This window comes from Nicotiana tabacum, chromosome 3 (assembly GCF_000715075.1).
Source record: "Nicotiana tabacum cultivar K326 chromosome 3, ASM71507v2, whole genome shotgun sequence".
Lineage (NCBI taxonomy): Eukaryota > Viridiplantae > Streptophyta > Magnoliopsida > Solanales > Solanaceae > Nicotiana > Nicotiana tabacum.
In genome coordinates this window covers 33,005,433-33,016,851 of record NC_134082.1, presented here as the reverse complement: position 1 = coordinate 33,016,851, position 11,419 = coordinate 33,005,433, and the positions used below count along the sequence as shown (strand labels likewise).

At 42.5% G+C, this 11,419-nt stretch overlaps 1 protein-coding gene across 1 annotated transcript; it reads left to right on the top strand.

The window, feature by feature from the left end:
- The first annotated feature begins 3,084 nt into the window (after nt 1-3,084).
- LOC142176011 (putative mitochondrial protein AtMg00860) lies at nt 3,085-3,507 on the top strand. The gene has a single exon (XM_075243046.1). It carries the CDS (start codon nt 3,085-3,087, stop codon nt 3,505-3,507), a length of 423 nt encoding a protein of 140 aa, XP_075099147.1.
- The last annotated feature ends 7,912 nt before the right edge of the window (nt 3,508-11,419 follow it).

Here is an 11,419-nt window from a genome sequence, read left to right as displayed (position 1 = left end):
TGTGCAATGCACAAACAAAACAATGTCTCTGACGATGCCCTGAGGTTGAGATGCTTCAAGTATTCTCTAGATGGGGATGCGAGGAAATGGCTCCAGAATCTGCCACCCAACTCTATCCATTCTTGGCCCGAACTTGTTCAGGCATTTTTGTCCAAGTGGTTCCCGCAGAGCAAAAAGTCTGAGTTGCGGGATAAGATTTTCTTCTTCAAGCAGATACATGGAGAGCAGTTGTATGAGGCATGGGATCGCTTCAAATTATACTTGGTGAGGTCTCCAAACCATGGTTTTCTGGATTCCATGTTGTTGGAAAAATTTTATATGGGTTTGGATCCCATGAACCAAGCCATTGCCAAGAATGCAGCTGACTGATCTTTCATGGACAAATCATTTGCAAGAGTGACACAAATCCTGGACAAAATGGCAAAGCACAACAAAGCATGGCATTCAGAGGATACTACCGGAGAAATCTCATATGACTCTCCTTCCTTGAGCAACTTAATCAAGGAAAATCAAGAGAGGGATCAAGTGATTGCCGGGCTTGCAACAAATGTAAATGTGCTGACAAAGATGTTTACCGATAATCAGACAAAAAAAGTGAATGCAGTTGAAGATGTCCAACCCATCTTAGATGAAAATTTTGAGGAAGCAAATTATATCAACAACCCTCAAGGAGGGTATCAAAGGCAACCCTACCATGGTCAAGGGCAACAAAGCCAGTGGAGGCCAAACCCGCAAGGGCAAGGCAACCAACAATGGAGAAATGATCAAGGTAACTCGCATCAAGGAAATTGGCAACAACAACAACTTTGCAAACCGGAGCTCCAACCCGTATGTTCCCCCAAAAGGTCATTATGCAAATCAAGGGTCGTCAAGTGAGTCAAAGTTAGAAAGCATGCTTGAAAGAGTATTGCAAAACCAAGAAAAGTCTGATGCGTCCATGAGAAACATGACCGAAGTTGTTGGCTCTCACACCGCATCTATCCAAAAGTTAGAGATGCAAATGAGAGACCTTTCAAGAGAGCAAAACCCAAAGCAAAAAGTGCAACTTCCTAGTGATACCATTGCGAACCCGAAGAGTGGTGGAAGTGGCCCAACTTCTCACGTCATAGCAATAACTACTAGAAGAGGGAAGGTTTTACAAGGTGACATTGAGCAAGAGGTTATTGGGGAAGAAGCCGAACAAGAAGTTGAAGCAGAAGAGCAAGGAGTTGTTGAAGTTGAAAGGGTGCCAGAAAAAGAGAAGGTGCAAGAAGTGAACCAAGAAGGGGTGAAGGAAAAGGAGAAGGAGACATCAAAAGCTCCACCTCCTATTCCTAGACCTCCTCTGCCTTTTCCTCAAAGACTTATTAGAAGGGTTGATGATAGAAAACTTGAGAAATTCTATGATATTCTAAAGCAGTTGTCGGTGAACATTCCATTCTTTGAGGCTTTTCAAGAAATGTCGGGGTTTGCCAAATATTTGAAGGATTTGATCACCAAAAAGAGGACCACAAAGAATAAGGTGGTAAACTGACTCACCGGGTTAGCTCTATTATTGCCACAAGCCCTGTCCAAAAGAAAGAGGACCCGGGAGCATTTACTATTCCATGCACTATCGGGGAGCGTGACTTTGCAAAAGCCCTTTGTGACAATGGGGCTAGCATCAACTTGATGCCACTTGCCATCTACAAGCAAGCGGGATTAGGGATGCCGAGGCCAACAAGCATGAGGTTACAAATGGTTGATCGATCTATTAAGCGACCGGTAGGAATTGTTGATGATGTGATTGTGAAAGTTGGAAAATTCCATTTGCCCGCCGACTTTGTAATTCTTGACTGTGCTGTTGATAAAGATATCCCTATCATCTTAGGGAGACCATTCCTAGCCACAGGAAGAGCACTCATGGATTCAGAGTGAAATGAAATTAAGTTCCGGGTGAATGATGAAGAAGTCACATTTCAAGCGAGCAAGGGTATGAAATTACCCCATGAGTATGAGAGCATTTCAGTGATAGATGTGGTTGATAAGGTTGAAGATGTTGTTGAATTGAAATTGGAAGAACAATGCCTTGGTGAGGCATTGGCGGCTATCTTGGTAAACTTTGATGGTGAGGACATGGATGGGTACATGGAGTTGGTAAATGCATTGGAGGGTCTTGGATCCTATACTTACACTCCGGCAAAGCTTTCTCATGACTTGGAGAATAGGGCCACACCTCCCGCCAAGCCATCAATCATTTAGCCACCACAACTAGAGCTCAAGCCTCTCCCGCCGCACTTAAGGTATAAATGTCTTGGCTCTAATCATACTTTACCCGTAATCATTTCGTCTTTGCTAAATGATGTGCAAGTAAACCAATTGTTGGAAGTCTTGAAAGAACATAGGCAATCCATTGGATGGACCATTGCGGATATTCTTGGAATCCCCGCGGGAATTTGTGAACATAAAATCCAATTGGAGAGCGAAACAAAGCCAAGTGTGGAACATCAAAGGCGGTTGAACCCGTCAATGCAAGAGGTAGTAAAGAAGGAGATTATCAAGTGGTTGGATGCCGGGGTAGTTTACCCCATTGCCGACAGTTTGTGGGTGAGCCTAGTACAATGTGTGCCAAAAAAGGGTGGCATGACCGTGATCGAAAATGAGAAGAATGAGCTCATTCCAATGCGAATTGTGATCGGATGGCGAGTTTGTATGGACTATCGGAAACTTAACAGTGCTACTTGCAAGGACCACTTCCCTATGCCTTTTATTGATCAAATGCTTGATCGGCTAGCGGGGAGGTCATTTTATTATTTCCTTGATGGTTACTTTGGCTACAATCAAATCAACATCGCTTTGGAAGATCAAGAGAAAACTATGTTCACTTGCCCGTATGGCACTTTTGCTTTTAGCCGGATGCCATTTGGCTTGTGCAATGCTCCGGCCACTTTCCAAAGGTGTATGTTGTCCATCTTCTCCGACATGGTTGAGGACTTTCTTGAAGTCTTCATGGATGATTTCTCGGTGGTTGGTGATTCGTTTGGGCACTGTCTTAACAATCTTAGACAAGTGCTTAAGTGATGCGAAGAGACCAACCTTGTGCTAAATTGGGAGAAGTGTCACTTCATGGTTGACGAAGGCATTGTGCTTGGGCACAAAATTTCAAAGCATGGTATTGAAGTCGACCGGGCAAAGATTGAGATTATTTCTAAGCTTCCTCCACCGACCTCCGTGAAAGGTGTTAGAAGTTTTCTAGGGCATGCCGGGTTTTATAGGCGCTTCATCAAGGACTTCTCCAAGATTGCTAACCCCATGTGCAAACTCCTCGAAAAGGATGCCAAGTTTGTGTTTGATGAGAACTGTCTTAAAGCTTTTGAGGAGTTAAAGCAAAGGCTCACCATGACACCCATTATTGTCACACCCGATTGGTCACTTCCTTTCGAGCTCATGTGTGACACCAGTGGTGTAGCCAAATGCTTGGCCAACGTCACAACAAAGTTCTCCACCCGGTGTACTATGCAAGTAAAACTCTCAATGGGGCACAAATGAACTACACGGTAACTGAGAAAGAGCTTCTTGCTATGGTGTATGCTTTTGAAAAATTCCGGGCTTATTTGTTGGGGTCCAAGGTGGTGGTATACACTGATCATGTGGCTCTTCGATATCTCATGGCAAAGAAGGATGCAAAGCCTCGATTAATTCGATGGGTCTTATTGTTGCAAGAATTTGACTTCGAAGTCAAAGATCACAAGGGAACTCAAAATCAAGTGGTGGATCATTTGTCAAGGCTTGAGGAAGTAGGGAGACCACAGGGAGATCTTGAAATCAACGATGTATTCCCTGATGAGCACATATTGGCATTATCTAGCACTTTTTCTCCTTGGTATACCGATATTGCTAACTACTTGGTTAGTGACCTTATCCCGGACGGATTGGCATCTTATCAAAGAAAAACGTTTTTGAGAGACTGCCGACAATACTATTGGGAGGAACCATACTTGTTCCTTGTTTGTGTTGACAATATTATCAGAAGGTGTGTTCCCGAAGAAGAGGTTATGCCAATTCTCAAGGCATGCTATGACTCACCGGTTGGGGTCATCATGGAGGAAATCGGACGGAGGCTAAAGTTCTTGAATATGGGTATTATTGGCTTTCCATCTACCATGATACCAATCAAATGGTCAAGGCTTACGACCAATGTCAACGACAAGGTTCAATCTCCAAGAGGCATGAAATGCCGATGCACTTTGTGATGGAGATAGAGATCTTTGATGTGTGAGGAATCGAATTGATGGGCCCCTTTGTAAGTTCTTGTGGGATGAAATACATCTTGGTAGCTGTGGACTACGTGTCCAAATGGGTTGAAGCAGTTGCCTTACCAAACAATGAGGCAAGGAGTGTGACCGCCTTCTTGAAAAAAAACATATTCACTCGGTTTGGCACTCCTAGAGCCATCCTTAGTGACGGTGAATCTCATTTTTGTAACAAGGCATTCTCAGGGTTGCTTGAGAAGTATGGCGTAAAGCACAAGGTGGACACACCTTATCATCCGCAGTCAAGTGGTCAAGTTGCAGTTTCCAACCAGGAGATCAAGAGCATTCTAGCAAAAACTGTGAAAGCAAATAGGACTGACTGGTCAAGGAAGCTAGATGATGCATTGTGGGCATACCACACGACCTACAAAACCCCCATTGGTACTTCTCCTTATCGGCTAGTCTTTGGTAAATCATGTCATCTACCCGTGGAATTGGAACACAAAGCTATGTGGGCGTTGAAAAGGCTGAACTTAGATTGGGCTGAAGCTGCAAATTTGAGGTTAACACAACTCAAGGCTCAAATTGTTTCCGGGCAAGATTAAATCAAAATGGTCTGGTCCATTCAAAGTGGTCAATGCCTCTCCTTATGGAGCTGTGGAATTAGAATCAGATGGGTCTCAGACATTCAAGGTAAATGGCCAACGCATCAAGCACTACTTGGGCACTGATGGAGAAAAACATTTGGTGGAGCAACTGGCTCTCAAAGATGGTCCATGCCCGACCATTGCGTGAAACGAAAGGAACATCAACTTCGTCGTGCCGCGATGTTAAATCAAGCGCTTCATGGGAGGCAACCCATGTGTGGTAACACTCTTTTGTTCCATGAATTTTTAGTTTTTGATAGATAGATTTATTTGAACAATTTAAAGTGTGTGTCAGAGTGCAGGGGGTTCAAAATATCACAACAATTGGTACGAATGCATAAAAAGTGGAAGAAAAACCACTAGGTGAATTCTGTTGCACAAATGCGGTCGCATTTTAGCTATGCGGACCGCACTCTGATCGCAAACCTAAGCAGAGATTTGGGTTAAAATTGTGGTTGAAAATGCGGTGAGGTGGTGCATTATGCAGTCCGCATTTAATTTATGCAACCGCATTTTGCACCGCATTTGCCTCCCTTCAGCTTGGTCCTTAATCTCATCGCATAATTCACATGCGGTCGCACTGTGTGTTATGCGGTGTCCTATCCATCGCAGAATCGACAAGGTAAGTTTGCATAACCCTCTTGTCTCTCACTCACTTAAAACAAAACAAAAAAAAAACGAAAAAAGGGGAAGAACACGAACGGACTTCGAACCAAATCAAGCTCAAATTGTGTGCAACCAAAGGACTCCATTTGTCACACTCAATTTCCCAATCATCAAACTCTGCTGGTATGTACCCATTTCTCCCTCGTTTTATCTTTGATTTCCACTGTAGGTTCAGAGATTTTTCGTTTAAATCCTGTGCAAAAATGTGTTTAGATGCTTGTGTAGTTGCTTCTCTGTAGTGTAGATGCTTTTGGGTTGAAAATAATTTGGGGTACGGGGTAGAATAAAATAGGACCGCCATTGTTGAAAGCTTGGGTGACCTATGTAGAAGAAGGCATCTGCGGCCTGCATTGTGAAAATGCGGTCCGCATTTAGGCCACACAACTAAACCCTAAATCTTCAGAAGAAGATGATGAAATGCGGTGTCTTTGCGATCGCAGATTTGACATGCGGACCGCAAATTCACCACAGAGTGATACCGAGATTTCAGTTTTGAACCATATAGTCATGTCAATTATGCGATGGTTATGCGGTTTGCATAGTGGTTATGCGACCGCATAACTCACCACAGAATGAGAACACCAGTTGATACTACAAGATCTGCGACAAGTTTGCGGTCCGCATTATGGTTTTGCGATCGCAGACCAGATCGCATTTTCTTTCTTGCTTTTGATTCGTCTGTATCTTCTCCGTATTGTTAATGATGTCACTCACTCTTCACCATTGTGCAGATACGGGTCAAAAGAGACGCTCATCAAAGCGGTCTTGCACCAGTAAGTGATCTCGGATAGAGGACAACATGCCGAGCCCCTCCCAGTCTGAGGCGGAGGAGCTCAGGCCCTCAATCAATATAGAGGCTGAAGAGAGAAGGAAACGAGGTAAAGATTTCCAGCTCCGATTTGGGGTTGATGGGTCCAGGGAGGTATTTAGAAAAAGGCTCACAAAGCGCAAAATCCTGGGCGAGAAACAATTGAGCTTGAACGGGCTCAAAGACAAATACCCCCATATCCTGGTAAACATAAAAACACGAGGATGGGAGAACTTCACTGAGCCACCCACGGAGTACAATGAGTCCCTTGTGAGGGAATTCTATGCATCTTATGGGGCCTCCAGGACGAAATACCACAAACGCAACAAAGTTTTCACTGACCAAGTGCTTGTCCGGGGAAAGACTGTTTTCTGCAACATTGAAGCCCTTAATGCGTTCTACGTCAAAGGATAGAGAGCAGGCACAACTGAGTACACTGAAAAATTCAAAAATAAGGAGAATGAATGTGGATGGATTGCCTCAGTGATAGCAAAAGGGACTCCCGCTTGGGTCGATCCTCAGCACAAGATATATAAGGAAGATTTCACGAGAGAGGGTCGATACTAGCTCAGTTTTGTCACTTCTCGGTTGGTACCAACTCAAAATGAAACTGAAATAGCCATCAAGAAGGCCTTTCTGATTGCTTGCATCATGACTGGTATCAAGATAGATATGGGAGCGTTGATCTTCCAAGAAATAGGGATCCGAGCAATGCAGCATGCAACTTCACTTCCTTTCCCTTGCCTGATCACAACTCTATGTAAAGCTGTGAAAGTTCCCATCCTGCCAACTGATAAAACTGAAAAGGAAACGAGGGATATTGATATCACACATATCATGGATATCTCTCATATCACTTTTGTTGCTGCCCTATCACAGGTTCAGGTCCAAGATCCGATTGATCTAGAGCCCAGTGACTCCCAGACACCAGTGACTCCTCAGGTTACAGTGGCCCCCACTTCCACTTTCGAGCCTGCTTCTCAGTCCACCACTGTCCAGCCTGCCATCACCATTCCTGCTATCTCGAAGCTTGGTCTACTGGCTCAGCATACCGATGCCAAAGTAGATCAGCTTTTGAATACATTGCCAAATCTAATCAAACAAGCCCTGACGCCCATGCAATCCTCAGTGATGGCCCTCCAACAGCAACAATCAAAATATGAGGATCGTCTACAACAACTTGAGTTCAGGGTGGAGAAGATAGAGCGGGGTGAAGTTAGTGGGTTGCCTGGACTCAAGAAGGAGGTTGCTTCTATGAAGACCGAGCTCCAAAAGATGCAGAACTTGGAGTTCGATCTATCATCCCTCCTTCCCACAAATGGTGATCAGGTGACAGGCACAACACCTCCGGACTTAGGTCTTGACTTCACTGCATTGATGACTGATACTGCCCCTCCTACTGTCGGAGCTTCCCAGCCTAAAGCCCCTCCAACCCATATTGTGATCCATTCTGGAGAGGAGTCCGGAGGTTCTGGTAAATCAGAAGATGAGGAGGAAGATGGGAGCGAGGATGAGGAAAGTTCTGGATATTCAAGCGATGATGGCCCTCAGGATAAAGGAAAGCAGATTGTGGATGCCTCTGTCGAGGATGCTATTATTGAGGAGGCTGCTATTGTAGAAGTGGAACAAGTAGATATGTAGACAGCGATCCAGCGGTCTCTAGTAGACATGGCCAGCCCTATAGCTCCATCAGTCACCCCGCCATCAGTGGGCGAGAGTAGCAGCTCACAGGCTCCAGCACCAGCTCCAGCTCCAGCTTCAACTCCTGCTGTGGACCAGCCTGAGAGCATTACTCCATCAGGAGAGGTCACTCCTCAGACCGAGCTCTCATCGGTCCCAGCTTCCACATCCGAGGGTGACCCTTCCAGTACTCAACCAGCTACTGACTCCCATAGCACTTAGTGTGCCTCAGGGAGCCCCCTTAAACTTATCTCTCTGTTTTTATGCATTGGGGAAAATGCATGCTTTTAGTTGGGGGTGAAGGGTAGCATTGTAGATATTTTTGTGATATTGGAAACTGTTGTACATATGCATATCTTTATGTTACAATCAGACTCTTGTACTTGTGTGTATTTTGTGTTCTGTATATATTAGTATGACTTCGGTACATGAGTTGTGTTATGAAATTCGTGATGATGTTAGTATTAGTGTTTGTTTTGTGTTCATAATAGCGTTGTGTAAATATGATACCGTTGTCCATATAAAAGAAAAACAACAAAAACAAGTAGATAGTGATTAGGAATCAATTCCTCTTGGTTTTTCTTCTCCCGGTACTTTTCCAAGGGTGTAATAGTAGAACCAGGATCGTAGAATGAATCATTTTGACCGGTTTGGTGTAATTGCCTAGTATCAAGCATGTGTGTCTGTACATAGCATATACCCTTCCACATATAAAAAATATTATTTTTGTCGACTTTTCCCGATGATGGATAGATTGACAACTTTCTTAAGGGAATTAGTCTTTGTGATCAACTTTGTGAACTTGAGGCTCGCTCTGTGACTCTATGGCGGCCTAGAGTTATACATGTGTCTATGATGAAAGCCTTGAGTTGCCAAGTGTTGACTCGAAAGCATCAAATTATGTGAATGAAACAGTCGTGTACCATGTGTGTGTGAGTTCACTGTGTGTATATAACTCTCGTGTTTACTTCTATCATCTAGAACTTGCCCGGTTGGTTTTTCAATGCTAATGATAGTATGTTTGGTTGGAGGGATGATCTTAGGCATTCTTTGTCTTATTTTCTAGACCTCTGTAGCCTTTCAAGCCGACCTATACATAAATAATATCACTAGTACCCAATTTGAGCCTTTAAGCCTTTTCTTTGGCCAACTCATTACAAACCTCTTTTTTTTTTTTGTAAAATAATCCCCTCTCTTGAACCTGTCCTTCCTTGAACATTGAGAACGAGGCTAAAAGCCTAAGTTGGGGGTGGTGTCGCAGTGGAGATTGGTAAGGTTGTACGTTGAGTTAGGACCACATGCCTCAAAAGTGTTTGTTTTAGATAAAAAAAAGAGAAAATATGTGTATGTATATAAAGTATGGAGCCTTGAATAAAATTAGAAGAGGTATGTAAGGTGGTTCTATATTGGAAACTAGACGCAAATGAGGCTATGAGGGTTTGAAAAGAAGCAAAGTAAAAAAAAATGGAAAATTATGAGTAGTGTTCAAGGAGGGTGAAGTCACTTGTACCCAAATGTCTATCCAACCCTTCCCGAAACCTACATTACAAGCTTAAAAAGTCCTTATGAGACCTCCAACCAAACATTCTTGAATAAGCGGTGAATTAAAATAAGGGCAAGCTTATGGTATGAAATGTAAGTTCTTTCTGAGAGTGAGTGTATTTGTAAACTGTCCCTTTTTGTTGTCCTTGTAAATATTGTGATTTTGGGACCTTCTTTCTAGTGAGGGTACATGAACTGTGGAGTTAAACAAAAGTTAAGCTTTTGAGTCAAATGCAATTGCACTCAGCTGAGGGTAACATTTTGTCGCAATGTCTGAGGCTCAAGGTTCACAAGTTGATTAGTTTTCCTTGTATATACTATCAGTTCAGGAAGGGTAAAACAATTATAGATGCATGCTTGAAGTACTAGCAATGAACACCACCCGTAGTCATTATCGTTTCATGTTTTGTAAATAAAGTCTAGAATAGGCTAAGTTTGTTTTAGTTGCTTGAGGACAAGCAAGAGTTTAAGTTGGGGGTGTTGATGTGCCGGAGAATTTCGGCACATTTCAATACTAATTGCTTAGATTTTAGCTTGTTTTAATGTAATTATCTCCGTTACTTATGTAGTTTTGTTGTTTCTACAGTACATAAGGACTGAGAACCCAAGAACATGGAAATGGAAGCAATAAGACAAGAAAAGAGTAAAATGTAGCAAAAATGCTGGTCTGCGATACACTATGCGATCGCAGATCAGACATGCGAGCCGCAGAATGCACATCAAATCGCAGACAAAAGCAGAGATCTAGGTTAAATCTCAAGTCAAGAATGTGGTCCATTATGCGACCGTAGAACCAACATGCGAGCCGCAAAATGCACGTCAAATCGCAGACAAAAGCAGAGAACTGGGTTGAATCTCAAGTCAAGAATGCGGTCTATTATGCGACTGCAGAACCAACATGTGAACCGCATAGTGAACCGCAAACCAACCATGAAGGTCACTGAAGGACGAAGATGCGATGCAAAATACGATCGCATTTCTGCAATGCGATCCGCATAATTGGAATGCGAAGAATGTAAACTAGGATTCCAGTCTGCGATGAGGATGTTCAAGATGCGAACCGCATGCGTTCTCTACGACAAGAATGCGATCGCATATCAGACCTGAAAGGGCATTTTTGTCCATTTTCTATCCCGATTTTGAGTCCACTATAAATAGTTTTATGATGTTTTTGTGGGCTCATCTTGTCTAGTCTTTGAACCACATTCCAAGACATTAATATTCCTCACTTTTGGAAGCTTTTGGGTGAAGATTCTCTACTTTGTAAGCTTTTATGACATTAAATACTCTTTGGTTTTTGTATTATAGTATGAGTAGCTAACTTTAAATACTAAGGTTGTGGACCCTAAATGGGTGTTATGCTAATGGGTGTTTAACATTGAATATATATATAATTGTTGGTTGATATTTATTTACTTCTCATTCTTTATTTATTGTTGGTGGTTGTAAACATTAACAAGTACCATTAAATTCTTGCTTTGTTTGGGAAAGTGGGTTAGAATTTGGTAGAAGTAAATATCAATCGCTTAGGAATAAGTGGGTTATATATTGATGGTTCTAAATTGCAACTCTTTTATATTTGGGAAAATTATAAAGAGGAAATACTACTCAACTATTGGGAAATATTGGGTAGTCACTTAGACATCATTTGCATATCAAAAGAACCTTCTATTAGAAATATATCATATTAACACCGATAAGCATTACACTCCATTAAAGGGGACACAACCTTGGTTTCTTTAATCCAATTAATTACTCTATAAATATTCCAATTAGTTGATACTTCCAAACAAACTCAATTCATACTCTTGTTACTATAAAACCATTCTCTTGGTACCGTTAACCGAATAGAGATACGACTTTAG

What these genes read in the sequence shown, in the direction of transcription:
- LOC142176011 (XM_075243046.1), top strand. Translation starts at nt 3,085, where the DNA reads ATGGTTGACGAAGGCATTGTGCTTGGGCACAAAATTTCAAAGCATGGT.